Source organism: Mauremys mutica, chromosome 3, assembly GCF_020497125.1.
Source record: "Mauremys mutica isolate MM-2020 ecotype Southern chromosome 3, ASM2049712v1, whole genome shotgun sequence".
Taxonomy (NCBI): Eukaryota; Metazoa; Chordata; order Testudines; family Geoemydidae; genus Mauremys; species Mauremys mutica.
This window is the reverse complement of record NC_059074.1, coordinates 120,502,531-120,529,987: the sequence shown is the minus strand read 5'-3', so window position 1 is coordinate 120,529,987 and position 27,457 is coordinate 120,502,531. Positions and strand designations below refer to the sequence as shown.

The 27,457-nt window shown below is 41.5% G+C and overlaps 2 protein-coding genes and 1 non-coding gene across 5 annotated transcripts; 2 read left to right on the top strand and 1 right to left on the bottom strand.

Annotated features, from left to right (window-relative positions):
- Window positions 1-1,336: 1,336 nt before the first annotated feature.
- Window positions 1,337-10,339, bottom strand: MRPL18 (mitochondrial ribosomal protein L18). 2 transcript variants are annotated; one of them, XM_045009534.1, is made up of 4 exons: window positions 10,234-10,339; window positions 3,684-3,867; window positions 2,172-2,406; window positions 1,337-1,813 (listed from the first exon to the last, which is right to left on the bottom strand). In XM_045009534.1, exons 1-4 carry the CDS (start codon window positions 10,328-10,330, stop codon window positions 1,742-1,744), a joined length of 588 nt encoding a protein of 195 aa, XP_044865469.1. In that variant the 5' UTR covers window positions 10,331-10,339; the 3' UTR covers window positions 1,337-1,741. The 2 variants fall into 2 exon arrangements, with proteins under 2 accessions (XP_044865469.1, XP_044865470.1); XM_045009535.1 differs by lacking the exon at window positions 10,234-10,339 and adding an exon at window positions 5,280-5,455.
- A 304-nt stretch (window positions 10,340-10,643) lies between these two features.
- Window positions 10,644-27,414, top strand: TCP1 (t-complex 1). 2 transcript variants are annotated; one of them, XM_045009530.1, is made up of 12 exons: window positions 10,644-11,001; window positions 13,099-13,184; window positions 15,956-16,084; window positions 17,570-17,667; window positions 17,930-18,040; window positions 19,771-19,952; window positions 22,205-22,331; window positions 23,648-23,823; window positions 24,649-24,772; window positions 26,015-26,207; window positions 26,573-26,736; window positions 27,096-27,414. In XM_045009530.1, the coding sequence occupies exons 1-12, from the start codon at window positions 10,935-10,937 to the stop codon at window positions 27,310-27,312; spliced, it is 1,674 nt and encodes a 557-aa protein (XP_044865465.1). In that variant the 5' UTR covers window positions 10,644-10,934; the 3' UTR covers window positions 27,313-27,414. The 2 variants fall into 2 exon arrangements, with proteins under 2 accessions (XP_044865465.1, XP_044865466.1); XM_045009531.1 differs by lacking the exon at window positions 10,644-11,001 and adding an exon at window positions 11,399-11,539.
- LOC123367741 lies at window positions 12,591-12,725 on the top strand. The gene has a single exon (XR_006578623.1). It is a non-coding gene; the product is annotated as a small nucleolar RNA SNORA29 (small nucleolar RNA).
- Window positions 27,415-27,457: the final 43 nt, after the last annotated feature.

Below are 27,457 nucleotides of genomic sequence, written 5' to 3'. Positions count from 1 at the left end.
TGTCTGCCTCCTTTTGAAGGATTTTCTTTAAGATAGAAACATACAAAATTAACTTTCTGTGAAAAACAGGCCACCAAACCATAACCAAAGCCATAGCAGCTGCTGGAAGACACTACGGCAGGACACACAAAGCTTCTAGCTTTGGGAGCTAACCCCACTGATACAAATTTGAAGAGAATAAATTATGCGGTATACAGGAAACTGAAGATAAATTTGTCCTAATGTTGTAAGATCAAATAACATCTACCGCATTTTAGGGTTTCTCTCGTCTACAATCAGTTTTAAAGAAGCCTTTCAATTGGTGACTTTCACTGGCCTCATTTAATTTTTCCAGAGGACTGGAAGAAAGTTAAGGTTTTGCTAATATTTTAAAAAGGTAAATGGGAAGACTCAGGTAACTATTGGCCAGTGACTCTGCCACTGATCCTAGGGAAAATCATGGAAAGACTAATATAGAAAATAATCAGTATATTAAAGTTTGATAGCATAGATCAAAATATACTATGAATGCTTATGTTAGTTTTTTAAAGGTAACTGCTATATTTCCATTTCTGTAAGGAGTTTAAATTAATAGTGAACAATTTTTAAAAGTCATTACTCCATGGATTTTAAAACTGACACTTGATACATTTCTAAAGGTGAGGAATGATCACCCAAAAGGGGCTACATTCTAGTGGCATCTAACCAGGACCTTTTCTTGGGCTAGTACTATTCCATTATCTATTCATGATTTGAAAAATATAAAATCAGTGTCGCTAAAGTTTGCAGCTCACCTGTTTTTTGCATCAAGTAGTAAATGACTGGTCAGTTACACAGAGCGCCTTGGACCACTTGACAAACTGGGCTCATTTGAACATGTGTTTTAATGAAGCCAAATGCAAGGTCATATTTAGGAAAAAGAAAAATGCAGGTTACACCTGCAGCATGGTGGACTGTAATCCAGCGACTCTAGAAAAGATTCAGGGATCATGACAGATAACCAAGTGAACATGAGCTCCCAGTGGGATGCTGTGGCTAACAGGACTAATGTGATTCTTGGATGCATAAGCAAAGTACTGTAAAATAGGGAAATTACTTCTGTATATAGCACTGGGGAAATCATTACATGTTTTCTGCTTCTAGTGTCCACACATCAGAAGCGATGTTGAATTGGAAAGGATTAAAAAGGACTATAAGACTGGTTTGCGGAAGTGCAATATATTTTGCTTATATGTCAAGTCAGTTCTCATAGGTACCTGCATGGTGAGAAGATTCCAAGTAGTAGTGATCTTTGTCAGATAGATTAAAGGCATCCAATAGCTGGAAGTTACATAACTTCAAATTAGAAATAAAGTGCAAGGACTTTTTTAAATTTTATTTAAACAAAGTGAGTAATTAACCATTGAAAAATATACCAAAGGATGTGGTAAATTCTCCATTACCTGAAGTTTACATCAAAACTGGATGTCTACAAATCTAGACCTGATCTAGCTCAACCACAAGATATGGGCTTGAAGGAGTAGTTACTGGGTGAAATTGTGGCCTGATTAGATCATAATGATTTTTTCTAGCCTTAAAATCTTTGAACAAGTTAGAGTTGAAGTCAACAAAAAGAAAAAAATCAGTATCACTTATTTATTATAATAAGATGCTATGCTCCATGTTGTCCCAGCTCTGGGCCTGAATTACTTCTTTGCCCACTCCTGTATGAGAGCAGTTGTTTGACAGTCCTTTATAAGAAATTTTGCCCACCGTCTTCATCTTATTGATAGATTCTTCGAGGCTCACCCACGACGACACCACCATCTGTCACAGCCTTTTGAAATCGCTGGATCTGGTTTTAAAGAAGGGAAACAGCTGTAAAATATGAAGGTTTAAAGTAGTCTTCATCCCCCCTATCATCCCCCCACCAATTAAATCTGCCAGTACTGGAATAACAGGGGTCCTACAAATTAGTGTTGAGATGCAAAGCCATGGAGGCCCCCTGAACTGCAACAACAGAAGAAGGTGTTGCTTGTCAGAGATAAGACGCTCTGGTAGGATGTCCACATGGCTCTGAGCTGAAAGAAGAGGGGACTGTGTAGTTCTTTCTTGGTTAAGGTACATTGCTTGAGCCACCTGAGGATCACTTTAGTGTTCAAGAGCAGTAAAATTTGTGTAAAGAAATCAAGTGCAAGGAGACGGATGCTTACCGAGTCACAGTGATATTCCCATGGGATAACAGCTTTAAAGGTCACAAAGTTGATTCCTGCTTCCAGACAGCGTTGTGCCACCACACGCCCAATATTTTCACATGCCGACACTCCCTTGGGACTGTACAGATGTCTCTTTATGGCCCACTCACGGGTGGAGGCTGAGACAATGACATTCCCACTGCAATGCTCAACAAAGGCCTCCACATAGTGCTGTGTCCGCTCAAGCCGTAGTCTGGATGAGGGGAAAAATAATTATCAAGGAACATGAAAGCTAATCACAGAATAACAAATCACTGCTCAAGAACTCCATTTAATTATTTGTTATTTTAGACTGTCACACACAGAAAGAAAGACAGCTTCAGTATTCTGCAGCAAGGGAGATGTAGGTTAGATAGGAGAAAAAGCTTTTTAACTATAAGGATAGCTAAACTCCAGAACAGGCTTCCAAGAGAAGTTGTGAAATCCCCATCATTGGCAGTTTTTAAGAACAGGTTGGACAAACGCCTGCCAGGGATAATTTAGGTTTACTTGGTGCTCCCTCTGCACAGAGGACTGGACTTGATGACCTCTTGAGGCCAGCCCTACATTTCTACGATTATTTGTTTACAACTCTGAAAACAAAACTTTTAGGAAAAAAAGCTAAAAGTTGATAAGTTACAATATATGTGACTATGGAATCATTTCTAAATTTTAAAACAAGGAAAATAGTCAAGGACATCATAAATTTTGTGGTTTTCACTTATCAAGTAGAAAGAAAAGCACTACAACAACCTTAACATTGACTCATGGATTTTTAAAAGTAATTGTTATCTAAATATTGTCTTTTACGGGACACTATTAGGGGAAATATCAGGTGCCGGGATTCTGAACCTTTTTTTTTTTTCCATACCAGAGCCCAGAAGCAAAAGACACTCTGAAGAGGTAACTAGAACTCTAAGTAAAACTTCTGAAACACGTTTTAAGGCTGCAAATGTTATTGCTTGTTCAAAAGTTTGCAAGTTTTTTTTTTATTTTCACTGATGTTATTCTCATTTGTAAGTATTTTTTTGTCCACTGAGGTATTCATACTTTTATAAGTGGAACCTTAAAGCAATAATTCCCACACAATATGTTTACTTATATTCATCTAAAGATTTCAGGGCTATTCAGAAAACAAGATATTTCTCTGGAATTAAAAGCTCATTTACAACGTTTCTATTTCATTTGGAATCAACAGCAGAGAATTCTAACTTGCTAATATTTCTATTTATTGGTACACTAAAACACTGTGGCCTGTAGTCTCAGGAGTGATTAGTGATTTTGCTTGCCCAACTTGAACATCTTTAAGGGCCCCGATTTTCAGATGTCAAGTGCTCAACACACTTTAAGGTGTATCTTGTTTTCTGAATGGAGTGAAATCTTCAGCTGAATCTAAGTAAAAATATTGTAGTGTGGGAGTTATGACTTTAAGGTTACAATCTAGATGTATTTTGTTAAGCCTGCACTATTGTTAACAGATTTCTGACTCACCTATGCCAATACTCTCTCTTGGGCCATGTTGTTTCCCAGCCCCGTTCCTTCCTTGCTAGTGCCAGCTCCTCCAAGTTACGAGGATTTCGGTTGATGAAATCTGGGGCAACAACCTCATTTTCCTTTGTGTCCACTTCACCCTCAGTGGTTCTGAAGCTGGCTACAGCAGATATGAAACGAAGCCCTTGGGGGAAAAATCAGGAAAATAAGAAAGAACTAGAATATACACAGAATACATAGATTGAGTCTACAAAGCCTGAAATGTAGAATTAGTGAGCTGAAGATTTTGGGTGAAAATCTTAGCGGAACTGAACAGTTTTCCACAATATGTGGGCTGAGTTGTAAGTTTGAATGCAGAAGGCATACCACATTTCCACTTACGGTCTGCAAAAGTGAGTTGACAGTTTTTTTGTGCCTATAACCCAAAGGCATAAATGACAAAAAGATTATCTAAAGATTAAAAAATTATTCTTAATAAAAATAAGTAATTGCCCAGGCAACTGCCTGACTAACTGAATAAAGACATCCTAGACACCTTTGCCAACGTAGTTGAAACCTGATTTGCAATATTGATTTCTAGCTGGACAGTTGTATGTGCAGATTGCAAATGTCAAAACTGGATAATTTCATGATGCAGAAAAACTTCTAATAGAAACTGATCACTGTTTATAATGAATAGTGCCCTCCATTTTGAAGGGTCCAGTAAGATTTGCGTACATAGATCACTTCATTATCCATTCATATTCAAGCTGCTCTGGGGTGAAGTAACTGTTTGACAGTGCACAGCTGTGTAACAATGTTGGGCAGGAACCAAAAGTTAGAATATTCAGAAGAGGGATACAAGCAGCATTTAGGTACGTCAATGCTATCAATGTTAACATTCCTTCTTATAAAAATGTGCCACTGGGATCTTCAGTAACCACATATGGGAAAGACCTTGGCATTCAGATACCACAGTAAGAATCTAGGAAAAGCTTCCCCATGTAGGCAAATTATACTATTATGACTCATTACAGGGTGTCTTGCTCCTTCTTCTGAAGCATTTAGTTCAGGGAGGCATCAGAAACACAACAAATAACTAGATTAACAATTAGTCTGTGTATGGTGATTCTTGCATTCCTATAAATGCCTTGGTACCAAAGGCAGCACCTACCGGCACAGAGTATTCCCAATACTTTCCTGGAGCACTGGGTTCGCCCTAACCCAGAGGAAAGCTTGCCACCAACAGACCTTCCTAAAGCACCCGTGTTTCCGTGAAAGGCTCCCTGCCAATGCGCTGTCCCAGGCCAGAGCTGACCGGCCTGAAGCGGGTCGGCTCACTAAGCCTGGGGCACGACCCGTGCAAGAGGCTCAGCCCCTAAAACAAACGCCTCGCGCCCACCCTCCAGGGGCCGCCCCGGGAAGCCTCCCGTCCGCCTGGCAGCCCAGAGCGGGTTACCGGGACCAGCGCGTTGAGCGTCGGCGACACTTTGTTTCGCTGCTCGCCCATGGCCCTGGCGCGCTGGCACCCGAGGCCCGGCCAGCCCCGCGCGGGCGGAGCGTCGCGGGGGTGCCAGGGGCGGGGGCGGGCAATCGCGGGGAGCGGCGGGGAACCACCTTTTCCGGCTCCCTGGAGCTTCCCGGCCGCGGCACCCAGCAGCAGCAGCCCCCGGCTCCTCAGCGCCATCGTGGCCGGGCAGAAGTCGCGGTGAAACGGCCCCCGCGCTCACTGCCGCCCGGGAGCCGCCACCTTTGCTGACCCGACCGGCTCGGCTGCTCCGGAAGCAGACAACTAACTTCCGCCCTCACAGCGCCAGCCGCCGCCATGGCAGCCGCCCTTCCACAGCGGGGGCGGAGCTAAGCGGGGTCACGCAGGCGCCCCGCGTGGACAGCGCCTGCGTGCGGGGTGGGTCCGAGCTCGCTGTGCCCCCAATAACCCTCGTGCTCAGCGGCGTTTCCCTCCCGGGGTCCGGGAACGGTTTTAGCCTTTGTAGTCTCTCAAGGGAGGCAGGTGGTAAAGGACAAGCGCCTGCCTCGGATTGCTCGGGCTCACCCCCTCCGTCCCCCGGGCGGGGCCAGAAATAAACCAAAGCGCTAGGACAATGTTCTCCAACCTTTTTACACCCAAGATCACTTTTTGAATTTAAGGGCACCCTAGGATCTACCCTACCCCTTCCTCAAAGCTCCACCCCGCTCACTGCATTTCCCCGTCTCTTCCTCCCCCGCACCCTCAACTCACTTTCACTGAGCTGGGGAAGGGGGTGGGGTCTGGGTAGGGTGACCAGACAGCAAATGTGAAAAATCAAGATGGGGGTCAGGGGGTAATAGGCGCCTGTATAAGAAAAAGACCCAAAAGTCATGACTGTCCCTATAAAATTGGGACATCTGGTCACCCTAGCTCTGGGCTGGGGCCTAGGGATTTGCAATGTGGGAATGGGCTCTGGGCTGAGCCCGGGGCAGGGTGTTGGGGTGTAGGAGGAGGAATGGTGTGCTGGCTCCAGGAGGGGACTCAGGGTTGGGGTGCTAGCTCTGGGAGGTGGCTCAGGGTTGGGGTGCAAGAGGCTTGGGGTACTGGCTCATGGCTGGGGCTTGCAGTGCAGGTGGGGGTTTGTGGTATTGGCTCCAGGAGGGGGCTCAGGTCTGGGGGTTAGGGTGCAGCCTCCCGCCGGGCAGCACTTACCTCCAGTGGTCTGTGGTGCAGCGTAGCTGCTGCTAACGCAGGCTCCAAGCCTACCAGGCCCCACACTGCTCCTGGAAGGGGCCAACACACCCCTGTGGGGGGCATGTGGCTGTGTGTGCTGCCCTTCTCTGCAAGCTCTGCTCCTGCAGCTCCCATTGGCCACAGTTCCCCATTCCTGACCAACTGGAGCTGCAGGGGCAGTGTTTGCAGGCAGGAGCAGCACATGGAAGAAGACCACCCACCCACCCACACAGGGCAGGCAGGGAGCCTGCCTTAGTGGCAGCCCCACTTCTTCACCAAAGATCGCGATCAACTGGGAGATCCTCTAGGATCAACCAGTTGATAGCCATCGACCAATTGGTGACCACTGCTCTAGGAAAAGGGGATTAAGTGAAATTTCCTGAATCCCTGCCATTTCTCCAATAGGGAACCATCTATGCACAGGATGGGATGTCTCAAAAGCGTGTCTTTTATTTCTCCTTCCTTACTAGTTAGTAGGCAGCTCATATTGAGTGAATTTGCTGAAAGGCTGGTCAGGTTAGATACAATTTTTAAGTTACTTTTAATTTCTATATTTTTTTTACAATTTACATTTTAAAAAATTTAAATCAGATTTGTATATACTTGTCACTAGTTCTTTATTTCTTGGTTTCTCATGAAATCTGTTTACAGCTATACACTCTACAAGCATTAGCCTTACAGGCTAGCATTTAAGTCTTATTATCCTATCTTTAAAAATGGAGATAGAAATTATCTTAGCAGATGAAAAAGCAGCAAAGAGTCCTGTGGTACCTTATAGACTAACAGAAATTTTGGAGCATGAGCTTTCGTGGATGAATACCCACTTCGTCGGATGCATGTAGTGGAAATTTTCAGGGGCAGGTATATATATGCAAGCAAGAAGCAGGCTAGAGATAAGAAGGTTAGTTCAATATGGAGGATGAGGCCCTCTCTTCTAGCAGTTGAGGTGTGAAAACCAAGGGAGGAGAAACTGCTTTTGTAGTTGGCTAGCCATTCACAGTCTTTGTTTAATCCTGAGCTGATGGTGTCAAATTTGCAGATGAACTGGAGCTCAGCAATTTCTCTTTGAAGTCTGGTCCTGAAGTTTTTTTGCTGCAGGATGGCTACCTTTAAATCTGCTATTGTGTGTCCAGGGAGGTTGAAGTGTTCTCCTACAGGTTTTTGTATATTGCCATTCCTAATATCTGATTTGTGTCCATTTATCCTTTACAGACCCAGACTAACACGGCTACCCCTCTGATACTTAGCAGATGAAATATCTAAAATGTATACAAGAGATATCTGTTGCAGACAGAGATTGTGCAGATCAAGAAAATCTTACTATAGAATAAGATGAACAGAAATGGGAGTGTTGCTCCACCATAGAGAACATTATTCTTGATTGCCTAATTTTTAAATATAAAGTACTCAATGAGAAATTCTATGTGGCCTTTGGTAGAATCAAAAGCTGGTTTGAAGTTATAATCAGACATTTCAGGACAGCTTGGTTCAAACTAGAATTTACCCAAGCACATTATGCCTTCTCAGATCTGTGTGTGACCTCACTAAGGCCAGAATTAGAGAAGGAAGGCAAGGTGACTCCACCAGCATTTTCGGGAATTTCAAAGGGGGGCTAGAGTAAGCAGAGATGACTTCTGGCTCTTTATTTAATATATATTTTTTAATATTAATAACAAAAGAAAAATTAAAGGAGCTTGTTTTTCTTTGTTATTCTTAAGTTGACTGAAGTGTTGGGTAGTGCTGTACATTTGGTTAATTTTGCAATTAGTTATCAAGCTAAAATGCAGTCTCGTGGGGCTGCAGACTACTGAAAAACTATGAAAACTGTATTGGATTACTTTTGAAGATGATAATGGCTCCGCTCTGCTCAATTCCAAGGTTACACCAAGCACTAGGGAATTAGCCCTGTGCCTTGTTGCTAAAATGCAAGAAGACATCGGCTAGGTTTATGACTACTAAGGCAACACCTTAGCTTCCTGCAGTTAAAACCTCCCAAGTCCAGGGAGGACATTTGCAGTTTCCAACAATCCCGGCGCTGGAGAAAGGGCAGGGATTGGAGGGACAACGTGGGCCTGGGGCGGCGTGGCCCTGGCAGATCTAGGGCTTCCGCGGTCCAGGACCCACTGCCAGCGGGCGCGAAGCTAGTCTGCAGCTTGTTTCCTCACTGTTAGGCGAAGCCCAATGACACGAACATGTGGAGCTGAGAGCGTCCGAACCACTCAGCACTGAGCCCCCAGGGACTGCGCCCTGCTGGGCCGGCCCCTTGCGTGTGTGGCATGAGGGCGGGGGCACGCTGGGCCCCGCCCAGAGACAGGCACTGAAACTCGCTCATGCCATGCAGGGGAAGTGCTGTCTCGGCAGTGGCTTTGTCCCTGTGAAGCAGTGGTTCCCAAACTGGTGTTTGTGAACCCCTGGGGGTTCACGCAATGTTATTGGGGGTTCTTAGGAAAAAATATTCCTAATGGCAGTGTGATGGTGCGGTTCTGGAGGGACCCAACTGAGAGTGCCAATTCAGGACCAATTGCTTAAACAGGGCAGTTACAGCCCAAGGCTGGGGTTTCCCCACCTCTGAGGCAAACCAAACCAGCCAGACAAAGAGGACTTTGGTTTCACCCCACTGGCTAACCACAAGTCACACAAGCAATTCCCTTAGACACTCCAGTCTCCCAGTATCACCATCAGTGCCACTCGTCCTAGGGGTGAATGGTTATGAAAACCAACACCCCAATAAAAGAAAAAGGTTCTCTTGATCCCAAAGAATCAAGCCCCAGACCTAGGTCAATTTACACATCAGATCTTACCCACAAATCACACTGTTGCCAATCCTTTAGAATCTAAAATCTAAAGGTTTATTCATAAAAGGAAAAAGATATAGATGAGAGCTAGAATTGGTTAAATGGAATCAATTACATACAGTAATGGCAAAGTTCTTAGTTCAGGCTTGTAGCAGTGATGAAGTAAACTGCAGGTTTAAATCAAGTCTCTAGAGTACATCCCCCACTGGGATGGGTCAACAGTCCTTTGTTCAGAGCTTCAGTTTGTAGCAAAGTTCCTCCAGAGGTAAGAAGCAGGATTGAAGACAAGATGGAGATGAGGCATCAGCCTTATATAGGCTTTTCCAGGTGGAAGAACCTCTTTGTTCTTACTGTGGAAAATTACAGCAAAATGGAGTCTGGAGTCACATGGGCAAGTCCCTGCATACTTTGCTGAGTTACAAGGGGTATCTGCCTCCTCTCCATGGGTCAATTGTGTAGCTGATGGTGCTTAATGGGCCATCAAGCAGGCTAGGCAGAGCTAACACCAACTTGTCTGGGATGTCTCCCAGAAGCACAGCACTAATTTGAAATACAGACAGTATAGAGCCAATACTCATAACTTCAACTACAAAATGATACATACATATAGACAGCATAATCATAACCAGCAACCCATAACCTGGCCTTAGACACCTTATATGACCCCCTTTACATAAGATTTGGTGCCACTACAGGACCTTGGTTGCAACCATGTTCTATATGGTCCCAGATTACGGTATGTCAATAATGTCACAGGCAGTGAGAGCTGTCCCTAGGGACCCTGGGCAGAACAGGGCCAGCAGCCCAGAGCTCCTGGACTTCCAAGAGCTAAGCAGATCAAAGCAAGCATCTCTATCACACTGAGGAGATTTAAACTTTAAGACTCCTTATAAGAAATGGAGAGGAAGGTGGATATTTTTTGCTGTTTTTAAAATTAGATAGGCAGCTAGTATTTTTTTTTTAATTATTATGAAGAACAAGTTTAAGCTTTGTTGTAACGTGCGTTGTTTGCCTGGACTGCTCAAGACCTGACTGCTTGTGTAGGAGGAACTCCTTGAGTTGGCTTCTTAAATACCTTCATGCTGTTTCACAGCTGATGCTCCTTGATGAAACATAGGAGCCTCGATACAAGCTACGGAAGTGAGATCTGGGAAGAGTGTTGCCATTTTCATAATGTAATAAAAACACTGTAATGATAAATAATAAATAGTGCGTAATAAGCATGTCACAAAAACAAATTTTGCATGTCCAAGCTCACTGCTGTTATAATTTATACTCAGGTAAAGGGGAGAATCCCTGGAAATAGTCACTTTTAAGAGAGGGGTTCACAAGACTTGACATTTTAGTAAAAGGGGGTTCAGAGAGTGTTAGTTTGGGAACCACCTGCCCGGGGCGGGCCCGGCCCCCCACCCCTTCTGGAACCTCCTGGAAGGAGAAAAATAACTGTCGCTCCTGGCCCCACCCCCTTACCCAACATGCAACGTGACTGGGGGGAAACTCAGGGAGCAGACGCGTTGCTAATCTCAGAATCCAATCACTACCTTCAATCTAGGCACCTTCTGGGCCGCATTGTAACGGGCTGCTGGATTGGACAAAACTGTTTAACATCATCATGATTCATGGCCGTTCCTGCCTCCCTACTCTGCTCTGCCCCCTCCCCATCAGACGCTGCGGTTAGGGGCCCGTTTCCCAGCAAGCCTTGCGGCGTCACCGGCGGATTCTCCTGCAGCAGCGCGCGCGCGTGTCGCCGTCGGGGTCTCTCTGCGCGCGGGGAAGATGGAGATGGGGTCGCTGGCCGTGTTCGGGGAGCGGAGCTCCGGGGAGGCGATCCGCGGCCAGAACGGTAACGGCTGCACGGAGCGAGGCCCCGGCCGCCGCCATGTGCTGCCCCGGCAGGGCGGGCGGGGGAGTCCCTGTAGCAGAGGATCCCGGGCTCGGGGAGGGGCCAGGCCGCGGCTCTCAAGCTCGCGTGTCTGCGGGCCCCTTTAACCCCCATCGTTACGCGCCCGAGCCCGCGGAGGGGCCCGCCCCGGCCGGAGCACGAGGCAGGGCCGGCCCCGGCCGCATCTTGGCGCGCTCAGAGCTCGGCCCGGGCGGTGGCTGCCGAGAAGCAGCTCGGGGCTGTCCCCGGGCCCGTTCCTGTCCCCGCGGGGGCCCTCGCGCGGGGGCGCCCTTGTCGCGTTGCTGTTCGCAGCCCGCTTCCCTTTAGGGGGCTCGGCGAACCCGAGCTCGTTGTTAACGTGAACCGCCCCGGCCGCCATTTTTGACACGCCTTCAGCAGGAGAGACTCGGGGCAAAGCGGTGTGAGACTTACCCCGCCTGGGTTCTGGCCTGGGCCAGGCGGGACTGCGACTCGCTGTGGGGAAACGGGCGAGAAATCGGTAATCGTGTGCCGTGAATGTTTACTGTCACTGAAACGTCTGGCGTTACGAACAGCCCCTTCCCCCACGCGGGGCTTTGCTTCCCCATGGGGCAGAATTTGTGAAAATGGCCCTTGTAGTTACACTGAAGATTAATGCTACAAATGGGTGAAACTTGATATTGGTACTCTTAAGCTTTTGCCTACATGAGACCATTCTTGTGTGTGTTCTACAAAAGATTATTAGTATTATTGAATGTAAATTATGAATGACTTCCAAAGATTAAGACTTGTTGCATATGCAAGTTAAGAGCATGAAGACTGAGTTTCTCACCCTCTGTAGCATAGATTCTGTTTTAATATGTCTGAGGATCAAAAAAAAATAATTTTGAGACATTTTCTTAACTCCATCCTGTCACTGACAATTAATAAGCCAATACCAGTATGTGGTCCTTAGTGCTAGTATAAAATCAAGATGCGTTAATTAAACAATGGGGTAGATAGACTAGTTTTGTGTGAAAATAATACAGCTCCGTATAAAGCTTTGGTCCCAGATCCTCAAAGGTATTGGGTGGGGGTGTGTCTCACTACCACAACTTTGGAGATTCTGGGCATGAGCTCATTTGGGCTAGATCAAGCCTGGTGCATGACAAAGACAGGCTTAGATGTAGCTCCCTACTACTTCACTAGCTCATTAGCTCACCTTTCCCATAGCTGTAATGATCTCTTTGAAATGTTGGTGAGTCTGGAATCTGCAGTGTTAAGTTTTAGTCCTCAAAAAGATTCTTTGTACCATCTGTCTCAGTGCTTCAGACAAGTTATTACAGGAGCCCTGCATGATGAACAAAAACCAGCTGCTTTTGAAATGGATGCTGTGTGGGTAGAAACATCAGGTGTAGAAAAGTGGTACATATCTTAGTAAAGTCTACGGAAGCCTCTGATATTAAGAGCAAATTTGGGAAATAGCAGTTAAATGTTTTTGTTTTTTGTAAAGGGTTGATCTCCAGAAACAAAAAATGAGCGAGTTTGGTACATTTAAAGCTTTAAAGGAAAGATCAGATTTAAACTGGATCCTTCCCATTTGACTACCACTCCTTCAATTTACAGATTGAGTGGCTATGCTTATGGGATAGAGACAATACTGCCAAAGTCTGAAGGAGAAGATTGACAATATCTTTTTCCTATATGAAATGGCAGAACACAGAATGAAAAGATTCTGAATGACCAACCAAATGATATCATTTATTTCTTTGACCTCTGAAGTTTTTTGGTTATTTCAGTAGCCAAAACAACATCCTTTGGACACCTTACTTGTTCCAGTCATGAAACTGCTATTTTGTAGTATCAACGGTCCAGATCGTGCAATCAAGTGAGGTCATGGACCCTTACTCAGCCACCTCTTTTTTCCCCACTTTCCTGGTCAGATTGGCAAATTTGTTTGCAGAATTGGAGTCTAAATAAGGAGTCGTTTTATTTCAGGTTCCTGAAATTAAGAATCTGCTGACAGAAAAATATACTGCTCTTAAAATAGATATTTGGGAAGAAATAATTATATATTTTTATTTTGCTTGATTTATACAGTTATGGCTGCAGCTTCAATTGCCAACATTGTGAAGAGTTCTCTTGGTCCAGTTGGTTTGGATAAAATGTTGGTGGATGATATTGGTGTAAGTAAGCATGTCTTTCATGTTAACTTTTAAGAAAAGGGCTTACGTATTAACAAACTTGCACTGTAAATTAGTACTGTGATCTGTTCTGTTTCAGCTGAAGGCATGTCTGTTTTTTTGTAAAGTGTTTCCATCTAGAATATGCTTCATGGCTCTAATATACATTTGTTAGTTTGACCTCTTTTTCCATTTTGTCATTAACCCACCGTTAACCTCCTGTTCCAGGCGGGCTGGCTGGAGCAGCCCTAGCCCATCTCCCTTTAATCAGTTAACTGGTTAAACGATATAATTTTTATCATTGAAATGATTAACTTTTTAAATATTTACATCCCTATTTGTCTTCAGTTTATTCTTTTTTTTTTTAAGAAAGCCTTAATTGTAAACTATAGTTAACTGTTACTTCATCCATGATGTGCTCCCTTATTTTATAACAGAATTAACTCCTTGCTCATATGCAAATACGTTTGCATTTCAATAAACTTTTTTTCTCACGTGGATACTTGTGTGATGGGTTGGATCACAGAAACCCCCTTTGGACTACCACCTGATATGCCTAAACTACCTCTCAGATGGTTTTCCCTGCCAGCTTGGGACTTCAGTACCTTGCCTTGTTTGAGCCAGACACACTTGCCTGCTGCAACCACAGATCCAAGTCTGAACCACATCCCCCACAAGCTGCAGGCTTAACTGAAACAGCTTAAGAAGTGCTCCTATCTCCAGCACTCAGATACCCAGTTCCCAATGGGGTCTAAACCCCAAGTAAATCCGTTTTACCCTGTGTAAAGCTTATACAGGGGAAACTCATAAATTGTTTGCTCTCTGTAATATTGATAGAGAGAGATGCACAGCTGTTCTCTCTCCTTCTCCCCCCAGTATTAATACTTACTTTGGGTTAATTAATAAGTAAAAAGTGATCTTATTAAATGCAAAAAGTAGGATTTAAGTGGTTCCAAGTAATAACAGACAGAACAAAGTAAATTACCAAACAAAATAAAGTAAAATACGCAAGTCGAAGCCTAATACAGTAGGAAACTAAATGCAGGTAACTCTCACGCTCAGAGATGTTCCAATAAGCTTCTTTGACAGACTAGCCTCCTTCTAGTCTGGGCCCAATCCTTTCCCCTGGTACAGTCTTCGTTCCAGCTGCATTTCTCATGACTGCAACCCCTTTTGTTCTGTTCTACCCTGTGGCAGGGCAGAGGTATAAACCCCTTGGATGCCCTGCTAAAGGTGTGCGGGCCCCCCCCCCTTTCCTGGGGGACCCAGACGCTCAGCAAGGAGCTCAGCTGCAGGCCCTAACAAGGGCAGACTCGGGCATCAGTGGGGCTGGTGACGGAGGAGATATGAGTCCAGAGAGAGGCTCAGTGGGAAGCTAGCCAGGGGAGAAGATGGGGGGACTGCAGCTCTCTCTCTACCGGTTGCAGGTGGCCTCAAGGGTGAGAAGACCCCGGGAAGGGTCAGTATGGGGATCGTCGTTGGGCGAATTGGGATTGCACTAAGCACAGTAAATAACGAGACACAGGTGAGACACCTGAAAGAGGCGTTGGGACCCTTTTCTTTGACCAGCCTAAGCAGAGAGCACAGGGATGAGAGGGAAGGAACCTGTGACACACACCCTTATATAGCTTTGCCACAAGGTGGGAATCCTTTGTCTCTTTGGGTCCCCACTCCTTCTAAATGGAAAAGCCTCAGGTTTAAGATGGATTCCAGTACCAGGTGACATGGTCACATGTCCTGTGAGACCCCCCCCAAGCCTTCACTCTTCCCAGCCTGACTCACAGGAAGGCTTGCAAGTAAACAGAGCCATCTACAGTCAATTGTCCTGGTTAATGGGAGCCATCAAGATTCCAAACCACCATTAATTTCCCACACTTTGCATAATTACAAGAGGACCTCGGAGTTATATTTCATATTTCTAGTTTCAGATACAAGAATGATACATTCATACAAATAGAATGAATACATGCAGAACAACATAACCTTTGCACAGATATGTTACATGGCATATCTAATATAAAACATATTCCCGTTATGTCATATTTACATTCAAAAGCATATTTATATAGGGTGAAAGGTCACAACTTGTACTAACATTGTTTAGAACAGCACACAGAATAAATAAAACTTATTTTTGCTGCTCTTGACATGCATGCTGTTTTTAAATTGTTGTACATATGTTAGAATTAGGTACTGTTGTACATAATTTGCATTGGCTAATGTTTATAATAAGATAGAACCACATCCCATTTTCAAATATTTAGACCAGGAGATAATCTGATTTAAATCTTTCTGCTGTGCTGTCCTGAAAGGCAAAGTGAGATAGCCTTATGTAATTAATAAAAGGTAATATTGCACATTAGCTTAAACTGAGATTTGTAAATAACTGTATTTAAAATGATTGGTTAAAAATAGACAAAGATATTCAAGCTACATTTAAGAAATCTTCCTTAGTTCTTATTTATATAACATAAAGAATTCTACTGTCTAAAAGCTCATGCATATTCTTGTGTGCCAAGGCTCCCATCCTGCAACACATGGTTCATGGGGATTAGTCGTGTGATTATATGTGTATGGTTGTAGTATTGAAGACTTGGCTTAAAAAGACAAAGTAAACTCTTGAGGTAAATGGTCAATATGCATGATATTACACTAGGCATAATTCTTCCCCACCATTGTCATTAAAATGTCTTCTCATATTTTATAGTTTCATAAAGTTTAAAAATAAATTAGTATGAATATCAATCTTTTGTTTGTTGTTTTTTTAAAACTAGGATGTGACCATTACTAATGATGGTGCAACCATTCTGAAGCTGCTGGAGGTAGAACATCCTGCTGCAAAAGTTCTGTGTGAGCTGGCAGAACTGCAAGACCAAGAAGTTGGAGATGGGACCACCTCGGTGGTATGTAGAAAGTTTTACAGGCAGACATTCTGAAAGTCATTATCAAATGTAGCTTTTGGCATATCATTATAAATCCTGACACTGTGCGGATTAAAACTGGACCATTTCATCATGTGACAACAGATGTCAAATGTATCTGCCCCAGTGCAAACTGTGAAAATTGCTTTGAAGTATGTCATAAACATATATCTAAGGGTAGCATAAAATCCCTCCTTTACCTGTAAAGGGTTAAGAAGCTCAAATAACCTGGTTGGCACCTGACCAAAAGGACCAATAAGGGAAGATGATACTTTCAAATCTGTGGGGGAAGTTTTTTGTTTTGTTTCTCTTGTGTGTTCTCTCTGGGTCAGCGAGGAATCAGGGCAGAGGAAATATATCTCCTAAAGCCATACCTGAACTAAGCATTTAAGATTACAAATTGTAAGTAATAGGAAGAAAATGTGTTAGATTATCTTTTTATTTTAGCTTGTGAATTTTCCCTAGGCTAAAAGGGAGGGTTAGTCCTGGTGTGGTGTGTTGGTGTGTTTGGGTTTTTTGTTTTTTTTTGTAACTTTAAAGTTTTGCCTAGAGCGGAATCCTCTGTGTTTTGAATCTGATTACCCTGTAAAATTACCTTCCATCCTGATTTTACAGAGGTGCTTCTTTTACTTTTTCTTTATAATAAAGTTCTGCTTTTAAGAACCTGATTGGTTTTTAGTGTCCTAAAAACCCAAGGGCTGGTCTGTGCCCACCTTGTTAACCTATTTGGTTCTTATATTATTCTCAAGCCTCCCCAGGAAAGAGGGTGAAGGGACTTGGAGTTCCTGTTTCCCCAAAATATCCCCCAAGTGGTCCTTTTTCTAAATCTTTGTTTAACTCCCTTGGTGGTGGCAGCGATACCATTCCAAGGACAAGGAAGAATTTGTGCCTTGGGAGAGTTTTTAACCTAAGCTGGTAGCGATAAGCTTAGGGGGTCTTTCACGCAGATCTGGGGACCTGCGTGAAAGACCCCCTAAGCTTATCGCTTAGAGTTCAGAGTGGGGAGGGAACCCTGACAAAGTAGTTCCTTGAACCGGAGTAATGAGGGGAGATCCTGTACAAAAACTAGCATCTCTAAGCAGGCTTGCATTCTGGAAAAGGATTATTCTTTACTTGCTGCAATTTGAGAATGATCATTCCTCCCCTTCTTGTAGTTATATTTGAGAGTAGCTTCTGGGTCGAACAAGTTCTTAATTCTCAACCCCTGAGAAAAAAATTGAAACATAGGTGGACTAATCAATGGAATAGCATCAGCTGATTCCAGACAACTCGTATCAGAACCCTAAAATCAGTTCAGAGTTAACTAGTGAAATGGAAAGAAGAATTAGAATGGTTTTACTCATTAATTAATCTAAATGATGGGGAACGTCTCATATTCTTCACTTATTTGTTCGTTGGAGCAAGAACTACTGTTAATATTAAGACTTGCCCATTTTCTCAATGAATCTTTTTCCTCTTTTCAAACAGGTAATTATTGCTGCTGAACTTCTGAAAAATGCAGATGAATTGGTCAAGCAGAAAATTCATCCCACCTCTGTTATTGGTGGCTATCGTCTTGCTTGCAAGTAAGATAATCTATTTCAGCGGAAATATTTGTATTTTGCAACTCTAGTGTTTCATTATACCCAGTGGACACTTATTTTACCTTAATCCTGTGTTCATTATCACTGACAATACAGGATTTTTTTTCTAAGATGATAAATGGTGGTGGTGGTTTGTCAACTTGATTCTAACTCAGCATTTAGTCTGCATGTCCCCGCAGTAGGAAATTCTACTAACAAGGAATAGAGATAAATTGTTCTTGAAATGTTGGTTTTTATTCAACAGGGAGGCAGTTCGCTACATCAATGAAAATCTCATCATTAACACAGATGAACTTGGCCGGGACTGCCTTATTAATTCAGCTAAAACATCAATGTCCTCCAAAATCATAGGAATGTATCCTTTGACTTGGTAATAATAAATTGGAATCTTAAAATTAAGAAAATGAGGGATATTACTGCGCAGAGCTTGAGTATCCACTCTAAATCCCATGGCAGCAGTTATTAGTTCTTATCCTTTTTCATTATAAACACTTACGAGTTATAACTCCATTGTGAAAACTTGTTCTTGGTATCAACTTGGCATAAAAGGTGTATTCTGGTTTACTAAACCAAACCCTGCTTGTTCAAAGGTTTTCATCCCCCCTAATAGTTGTAGAAAACATGATGATGTGCTGTGACCCTTGCCTATAATTTTTCTTGTCTTTACCAATCTTATGTTTCTTTAAAAACAAAACTCTGGTGAGTTTGCCTGTTTTTTTTTTTTAGTATAACGGATTAAAAACATGCTCTTTCTGCCATTTACTACATAACCCATTTCTCCTGCCTGGGGCTTTGCCCCTGTGAAGCCCACTCTGACTCAGTCCACATTCCACCTTAGCCAACATATAGCTTATATTTTGCATTAGGTAGAGAAAAAATTTTAAAGCATTCAAGCAGATGATCACCCACACTAATCCTAAGAATGTCTCCATTATTCCAGGCAACATTCCTTCTTGCAGTCTGTCTTCCCACTGTAGTTCAGTGATGGTTACTTGCTTATGACATCCATTTGTTTCTTTTGAAAAACTGGTCACTAATTCAGGATTCTGATCTGACTGGGATAAAGCGGGCAAAAATAGGCTGTGTGTGCACAAGTTTTGTGTAAACAGTTTTGTATGTAGCAAATATATTATCATTGTGAAAACATGAAATAATTTGATATTCTTAAAAATTTACTGGTAATCCAGTTATGTGGACTTGACATTTCTTCTGAGCTTTCCAAAACAGTCATATTGTATGCAAATAATACATTTTATATTTTCTATTTAAGTCATATCTTTAATTTTAATGTATTTATTTATAATCTGCTTGGAGGCTTGTCAGATGTCAATCTCAACTGATGTTCCGGGGTTTAGAGCAGTAGTCCCCCAGACTGTGGGGAATGCCCCCCTATGAGGGCATGGAGGAACGTTTGTGATGGAGTGGCAGGGCTCACGTCTGCCTCCACAGGAGCGTGAGGCAGGAGCACCACCCACTCCCACTCTGCCCCCACCTCAGCTCCAGGCCCTGACCGTGGGCCTACCCTCAGCTCCCGGGGAAGGGGACGGATCAGGTATGGGGGATGCATGATGAAAAAATATTGAGGACCACTGGTTTAGAGTGAAGCCACATGAATACGTGCAAATGCCACAAATGAGGAAGACATACAAGTGTTAGAAGCCTATAATTAACTATTACTTGTTCTTTCTGTTTAAGTGCCATGCCCGTGGATGGTATCATATGCAGATATTAACTGCTTGTTGACACAATAGAAGAAATTACTGGAACAACTTGTAAAATGCTCTGTGAACAAAAGGGAATTTTTTTTGTACAGTTTGCTTGAGAATGGGAGTCAGGAACACTTGAGTTCTAGTGCTGGCGTTGCCACTGATTTGCAATGTGGCTTTGGACAAAACATTTAAACCCCATCCTAGTTTTTTCTAGCTGTAAATGAGATTAATAATTTTACCTCATAGATACTTCAAGGATTATTTTAAAGGCATGTTAATATAAAGCAGCCTATAAATGCTGTTTTTAGCATTAAAGTCAATTTATATTATGCTAGTTGTCTCTGTGTAGCTCATTTTAGCCTTAACAGTATTTTAGTGATGGTGACTTCTTTGCCAACATGGTGGTGGATGCTGTGCTTGCAGTTAAATTCACAGATCAAAAGGGTCAAGCCAAATATCCAATCAGTTCCATTAATGTTTTGAAGGCACATGGGCGTAGCCAGAAAGAGAGTATTCTTGTAAATGGTTATGCACTGAACTGTGTGGTGGGCTCACAAGGTAAGCTCAGATTTTGTTTTATATGCCTTCAGTGAGCAGAATGACTGAAGTTTATTTATGAATATTGCTCTTATGTGGATGTTTCTAGTGATGTGAAGAATTGGCTAATAAACTATTGTTTGTTTAGAAAAATAAAAAACAACCTTGAAACAACTTATAAGTAAATGAATACATTCTTAAATAAAACCAAACCCTACTCTAAGGCCTGGTCTACACTAGGGTGGGGGGTCGAACTAAGGTACACGACTTCAGCTACGCGAATAGCGTAGCTGAAGTCGAACTGCCTTAGTTTGAAGTACTCACCCGTCCAGACGCCGCGGGATCAAAGTCCGCGGCTCCCCCGTCGACTCCGCCACCGCCGTTCGCGGTGGTGGAGTTCCGGAGTCGACGGGAGCGCGTTCGGAGTTCGAACTATCGCGTCTAGATTATCGCGAACTCCGAGAAGTCGAACGCTACGCGTCGACCCGGCAGGTAAGTATAGACCTGCCCTCAGCTTAGGTTTTTTTGCCCCAAAAGTGAGAAGTGACCGACTCTGTGAAGTCTATGGGCTCTGTTGTTGTGTTTTATATAAAAGGAACTTAGGTATTGCAGTGACACACCACGGTATAAAACCCAAACAGAAATATTATGGTGGTTGCTTTAATATGCTACATTGTACTTCAGTGTTGACACAACTTGGATAATTATTCCCATTTTATATGGTCTTATAATTTACATGTTAAATATTTGTGTCATTGAAACACTATCCTGGTTCCCAGTTGAAGGCTGTGTTTTTCTGAAATTTTGTAAAATTACTCTAGCAGTTTAAATCAAATAAATAACCGTTTCTAACTTCCCATCTGTAGAAAAATAGGAGACACGGAGGTCCAAATTCTCCCAGAAACTCATGGGCTGCTACTAAGGACTTCAGTGAAACTTGCATTCATGTCTGAAGTCCGTATTTGGCTTTGAAATCTTGTCTCTAAGGATTTTTTAAATGAGATCTAAGGTCATATAGATTTTTAAATGTTTAGTCTGTTCACTGTCACTTTCTTGCATAGTATCAGAGGGGTAGCCGTGTTAGTCTGGTTCTGTAGAAGCAGCAAAGAATCCTGTGGCACCTTATAGACTAACAGACGTTTTGCAGCATGAGCTTTCGTGGGTGAATACCCACTTCTTCAGATGCAAGTCTGAAGAAGTGGGTATTCACCCACGAAAGCTCATGCTGCAAAACGTCTGTTAGTCTATAAGGTGCCACAGGATTCTTTGCTGCTTCTACTTTCTTGCATGTGAATGATGGAAATAATCGCTTATCTGGTGCTCTAATCAGTGTTTAGTAGATCTCAGGTTATCAGGAGCTAGTACAAAACTTACATTTGGAATGCATACATTGCAGTGGACTATTTATTTAAAAACTTGCAATTTAAGAGAGACTCAAGGAAATATTTCTATTGCCCATAAGGTTTTAAAAGCGTGTTTTTGAAGTCTAAATTTTGTGCAGTCTTTTACCTGACTGTCTCATCATTGTTTATTACATCAGTTACTGTGCAGCACTTTGTATATGTCAAGAAATCACACTGGCAGGTAAAACTTGCGAGGCTTTAGTAGTCAGTGTTGAAGGAATGTGCATTTCAATGATGAAGTCTGGAATACAGCAGAGGCTGCTGTTAAGTTGCTAGTGGAGAGGTTGACTATATTGCTCAGCCTATCTAGCAAATAAGTGAGCAGCAATAAATGTCACCTAAGGGAGTTCCATTCCGCCCTCCTTAGCTTGAGGATAGTTGACTGCAGTGCAGGGCCTCAAAGGTGGACAGTGTTAAAGCAAGGAAATTGGCTACTGTCCCTAGAATTAGGTTACCATATTTTGACATGTTCTGCTCTGTTTAAAATCAACATGTTTGTTTATCCCTTGCTGGGACCTTAGTAGGGCCCTGCTAAATACATCAGAGTTCTCTGTAGATTTACTTAGTGATTACACTGGATACCAAAGGGTCAGTTTTACCTGTGGTACTAATACATCTTGAACTTCTAGCTTAACAATGTAACAAACTATTGAAGAATGTCTTACTACCCTTTTCATTGTTCTTGTCATAACATTTTCCCAAGTGTGTTTGTGAAAAGAGTTGCAGGGGGGAAAAACAGCCTTAGATGGGTGTGTGTGTGTTAGAAATCTAAAAAGTAAAATAATACATCACAAGTATTTTCATTTTATTAAGCATTTTTAATTAATACTTACTTGTAACAACATGGAGTAAAATACCATTTTTATATAGGTATGACCAAGAGGATAGTTAATGCAAAGATTGCCTGTCTTGACTTCAGTCTGCAGAAAACAAAAATGAAGCTTGGTGTTCAGGTGCTGATCACAGATCCAGAGAAACTCGACCAGATTAGACAGAGGTATGTTGGGTTTTTAAAGCAAATGAGCATATTTTCAAACTAACTTTGGTATTTTTAATTATGTACTGAGTGTATGGGTGTTTTGAAGAGTGTAATAGGCAACAAAATTAACTACAGAGGTAAATAACACATCTTCTCAATATAAAATACTGGTGGAAAACATTGATCATAACTTGATTAAAATGTATTTGGATAATCTGTGTTCAGTTGGACTATATAATTGTATTGAATTATGAAGCAAAAACCAGTTCATTATTTAGAATCAATGATTGGATTGATTTATATCAGCAAATAGGAAACTTTGATTTAAATAATTAATTTACAGTGTTTTACGTTTGTACTTTTTATTTTCCTAAAGAAAGATTGATTCTTTTATTGGTTGGTGGCCACTAAAATATAGTCTGTACACTATATTTGGCAATAACCAGGTGGGTACACCGTGTCTGTATGCTTAAGCAAATATCTAGCTTACACCTGCATTAATTCAGATTCTTAACTGATGAATGATGCATTTGTTAAGGTTTTTTTTTTTTACATGTGATTTGTGTTGGTGCATTTGGATAGAAACGGGAATTCAGTTAAAATGCACAAACAGAATTGTAAAGTCTTTTATTCATTAAATAAATTTTTTTATCAAAACATGTTTTGAATTCAAAACTGATTTATTAAACAAAGGAAGTTAATGAATTGAACTGATTATTTCTGCCCACCAAGTCTTTCGGTATTTTAGAATGAGTAGATCTCATCCTCTCAACACACAGTTTTATTCCTAGGTCAGGAGAGGAAACAAGACTTCATGATTTTTCAACGTCCAGTCGTTTCTTAACTTTGAATGTACTAGTTGTTGAAAAAACTGAAATGAATAAAGCCTGAGCCTGTGGAATGGGTTACTGCTGTCAAAAGCTCATTCAGCACTTCAAACTCTAGTGTGTGGCCAGTGTTTTCCACAAGTTCAGTGGTTTCACTTTCTTTAAAACGTAGGCAGGAAACATTCCTTAATACTTTTTAATTTAAATTATAGTAAATTTAGGTTTTAACGTAGATTATCGTAATTTCAAATCTCATTTCAAATAGGCTTATTTTAAAAATAGAAATACTTTTTGTATTTAAATATATTTCTGATTTTTTTAAATTATCAATTTTTATCCACCCTGTCATATATTGATGTGATGGTTCCTTTTCTCCCTAGAAATTTTAGCTTTGCACTACTGCTAATTATTCAGATGTTTGTGTATGGTTTAACTATTTAGTCGATTTTTAATCCCACTTTTATAATTTTTGGTTATAAGTAAACATGTGCCTGTTATCTTTTGCAGAGAGTCAGATATCACTAAAGAGAGGATTCAGAAGATTCTGGCCACAGGTGCTAATGTTGTTCTAACCACTGGTGGCATTGATGATATGTGTCTGAAATATTTTGTGGATGCTGGTGTAATGGCAGTACGCAGAGTTTTAAAAAAGGACCTTAAACGCATTGCTAAAGCAGCAGGAGGTATGTATGTATTGTGGACTTTCAGTAATATATAGTGTTTCCAAAGCTGTTGGCAACCAGTTCCCTGAGCACTATTGGGCTGATCCACATACAGAGTGATAAGGAAGTATACTTGGAATAGAAAACATTCAGGTGCTACAATGCCCTGACAAGGAGCACCTCACTAAGTAAAGAGGAACCACCGAAAAATTGTGACTGCTGAAGATGTGCAGTGAGGGGAGATGTTGGCTGGCATATGGAAGACTCTGTCATGCCACGGGACACAGCCACATTATATCTTATCTAGAAGTCTCTGTTAACTAGACTTCCATAAAATGGGGATTATGGAAGTCTAGTTAATCTAATTTCCAACTTTCTGTAGTGATTGTGAATTTTAAGAAAAATAATTCCATCTATAGTATAAAATTATTCATTCCCAAAATGCCTTTTAAGGATCATATAAAAGAGATTTTGATAGTTCGTCTCGTTAGAACCTTGCAGAACAAACTGAGTGTAACTTGTTTTTAGCAGCAGTGTGAAAACGTCTATTAATACAGAATATGTGCTGTAAAGATAGAGTAAAAATGAACCCAGAGAGACTAAGGGGGACTATAAAATATAGTAACTGACTTAAAAAGGAAGGTAGGGCCTATTTATTTCCCTCAATTGTTGGCTGGATTAGAAATGCTCAATCTTGCATTTATGCTTAATGTTAAGGAGTACTGATGACTATTACCATTCTGTTTTGCTCTGTAAAAAGTAAAACCATTTGTTGTGTGAGGTTGATAAATAACAATGAGTTGGTATTTTCCACACTAACATCACAATTTTGCATTTGTTTTAAAGCAATCATTTGTTCATCTCTGGCTAATCTGGAAGGTGAAGAAAGCTATGAGGCATCAATGCTGGGACAGGCAGAAGAGGTGGTTCAAGAGAGAATTTGTGATGATGAACTGATTTTAATCAAGAAGTAAGAACACTTTTCTAGAGTACATCACGCCTTGGAAACTATTTTGCTAAACCTTTAAGCTATAACTTCCCATTTATTTACTGCCATGCAGTCTCAATGCTATGAGCAGTTATACGCGTGGGATAGAGTATAATAAGGCCATTGTAAATTTGTGATGAAACAACTGATGTTTCACCATCATTGCTAGGGTTGGACATCTTTCTCAATCATACCAGTTACAGTCTATCAGCCTGTCCTATTGTTGTTGTGTAGTTGATTTAAGCTATTCAAAGACCTTCTTTATCTAGAACTACAGAAATTACTTTTTTAAATACTGATGTGTGAAAATGTAGAGGAAAATCCAGCCAGAATGGTGTAACTGTATTATAATCAGCTTTACTAGTGATAATAGTTAGAGGAGTGGTTATATTGTGTCGTCTTTGACACTACCTAGATTTGAAAATGCTGCATACTAAAGTTTGATTAAAACTAGCTCTGTATAACCTTTTGGTGCTGATTTAAACCCATTCAATGGAAGGAATTAATATTGTCACATGAATATCAAGAGCAGCAGGTCCTAACTGAGTGCATTTTTCCTTTTCCCTTTTATGATTTTGGTATGCCACAGTGATATGAATGGAAACTTGTTTGTGCCTTGATCTGCCTCATCATAAAACATGTCTACACACTTAGTCTGTTTCCCATGTTTTCTGGTGGCCTCAGTTTCATGAGACTAAAAGACATTCTCCAGGATGTTGAGTAGATTACAGGCACTGAGTTTGTATGTTGAATAAAGAAATCCAGGAGTGGTAGTGAGGAATCTAGCAGAGGAATTGAGAGGCTGTAAAAAAACAAAAGTGCTATCTAAAATCCCTAGTGGCAGTAAATGTATGTTTAAAATGCATGCATTTCTATGACTGGTAATGACAGTTTTCGTTACCTCACTCCCATGGTGTGGAAATACCTTGCCTTTCTTACTGAGAAGTAAAGAATTTTCTGATAGGGTGAGCAAATCAAAATGCATTAGCCAGGAGAGAATATCTGGGATTGTCTGAGGGGTTAATGTGAACTGAAGGGTTACCTACAGATGTTGCAAGAGATAATATAACCCCTTTAGGAGTAAGATCCTACATTAAATGTTTGAGGAACCTAGCTGTAAGCAATGAGATGATAAAAATGAAAAGCTTTTTCTCCAGAAGAGTTTTTCTGATCTGCATGAAGATAGAAGCACGAGTTAACTGACTTTTCCTTGTTTTTGGACAGTACCAAGGCTCGTACTTCTGCGTCAATTATTTTACGAGGAGCTAATGACTTCATGTGTGATGAAATGGAGAGATCCTTACATGATGCTCTTTGTGTAGTTAAAAGAGTATTGGAGTCCAAGTCTGTGGTACCAGGTGGTGGTGCTGTAGAGGCAGCACTTTCAATATATCTTGAAAATTATGCCACCAGCATGGTAAGTGCAGCTCACAAAATAACGTTTCATTGCATAACACTAAAACTTTTTGTTGTGGTGGTTCTAATGCATGAACTTCGCTTTTAAGTGCTTTGAGCTTGGTTCTGCCAGATCTTGAACTACTATTTTAATACAGCAAAATATTAACTTCAGTCTTCAAAACAACTAAGAAATAACCTAGCACTGGGAACAGAGCAGTTCTTCCTCTCCCTACATCTCTTTTTCCCCTATATTGTTCATACTCAGTATAGATTGTGTCTACCTGCCTGTGGTGCTCTAAAATTATGGCTGTATTTTTCCTCTTGTATTGCATGAATTGGCTCGATGGGTTTCAAAGTAAATAACTCTTCCTCCTTCTCATTTAGGGATCACGTGAACAGCTTGCTATTGCAGAATTTGCAAGGTCTCTCTTAGTTATTCCAAATACCTTAGCAGTAAATGCTGCCCAAGATGCCACAGATCTTGTTGCAAAGCTGAGAGCATTTCACAATGAGGCTCAAGTTAACCCAGAACGTAAAAATCTGAAATGGTAAGTATCCATTCAAACAATTAATAGAAGTGAAAGGGGTTGCATTTAAGTGGAGGGCTCTATTTTAGGAGTTTTGTAAATATTGACTGCTTGTGTAGAAGTCCTGTTACAAAATATAGTGTACATTTACTTTTCTCTGCATTTCCATTCTTCTCCTGTTGTGTAGTTTAGCTGCTCCTATGGACCATAATTTAGGAACTATGAGCTTGCTCTGGGAAACTTTATTTTCCTTCAGATAAGCATAGTGGCAATCCTCAGAAGTTTATGCTCTAACTTTAGCCAAATTATGTGCATTATCATAGTGCCTAGCACCTATGTGCTATACAACAAATTAGACTTGTCTAATTCATTTCTTGCAGGATTGGTCTTGATTTAATCAATGGGAAACCTCGTGATAACAAACAAGCTGGTGTGTTTGAGCCTACAGTAGTCAAAGTAAAGAGCTTGAAATTTGCAACAGAAGCTGCAATTACTATTCTACGAATTGATGATCTTATTAAGTTGCATCCTGAAAGCAAAGATGATAGAGGCGGGTGTTACGAAGATGCTGTTCGTTCTGGAGCACTTGAGAACTAGTCTGGCTTTTATTTATGTTACTGTTTAATTGTTCATCTTACACTTCTTCCCAGTATTGTACCTAGTGTGTATGTTAATAAAATGGGTGTAGTTACAAGAGAACTTGCTGTCAAGTTTCTGTTTTTCATTCAGCACAGTAAGTCCA

Coding starts and splice junctions, on each gene's coding strand:
- MRPL18 (XM_045009534.1), bottom strand. CDS start 10,330: ATGAAAATGGCAACACTCTTCCCAGATCTCACTTCCGTAGCTTGTATC. Junction 2,407..3,683: donor AAGAGAGAGTATTGGCATAG/GTGAGTCAGAAA, acceptor CCCCTCATCCAG/ACTACGGCTTGAGCGGACAC. Junction 1,814..2,171: donor GGGAATATCACTGTGACTCG/GTAAGCATCCGT, acceptor CTTTAAAACCAG/ATCCAGCGATTTCAAAAGGC.
- TCP1 (XM_045009530.1), top strand. CDS start 10,935: ATGGAGATGGGGTCGCTGGCCGTGTTCGGGGAGCGGAGCTCCGGGGAG. Junction 23,824..24,648: donor CATTGCTAAAGCAGCAGGAG/GTATGTATGTAT, acceptor TTTGTTTTAAAG/CAATCATTTGTTCATCTCTG. Junction 24,773..26,014: donor GAACTGATTTTAATCAAGAA/GTAAGAACACTT, acceptor GTTTTTGGACAG/TACCAAGGCTCGTACTTCTG.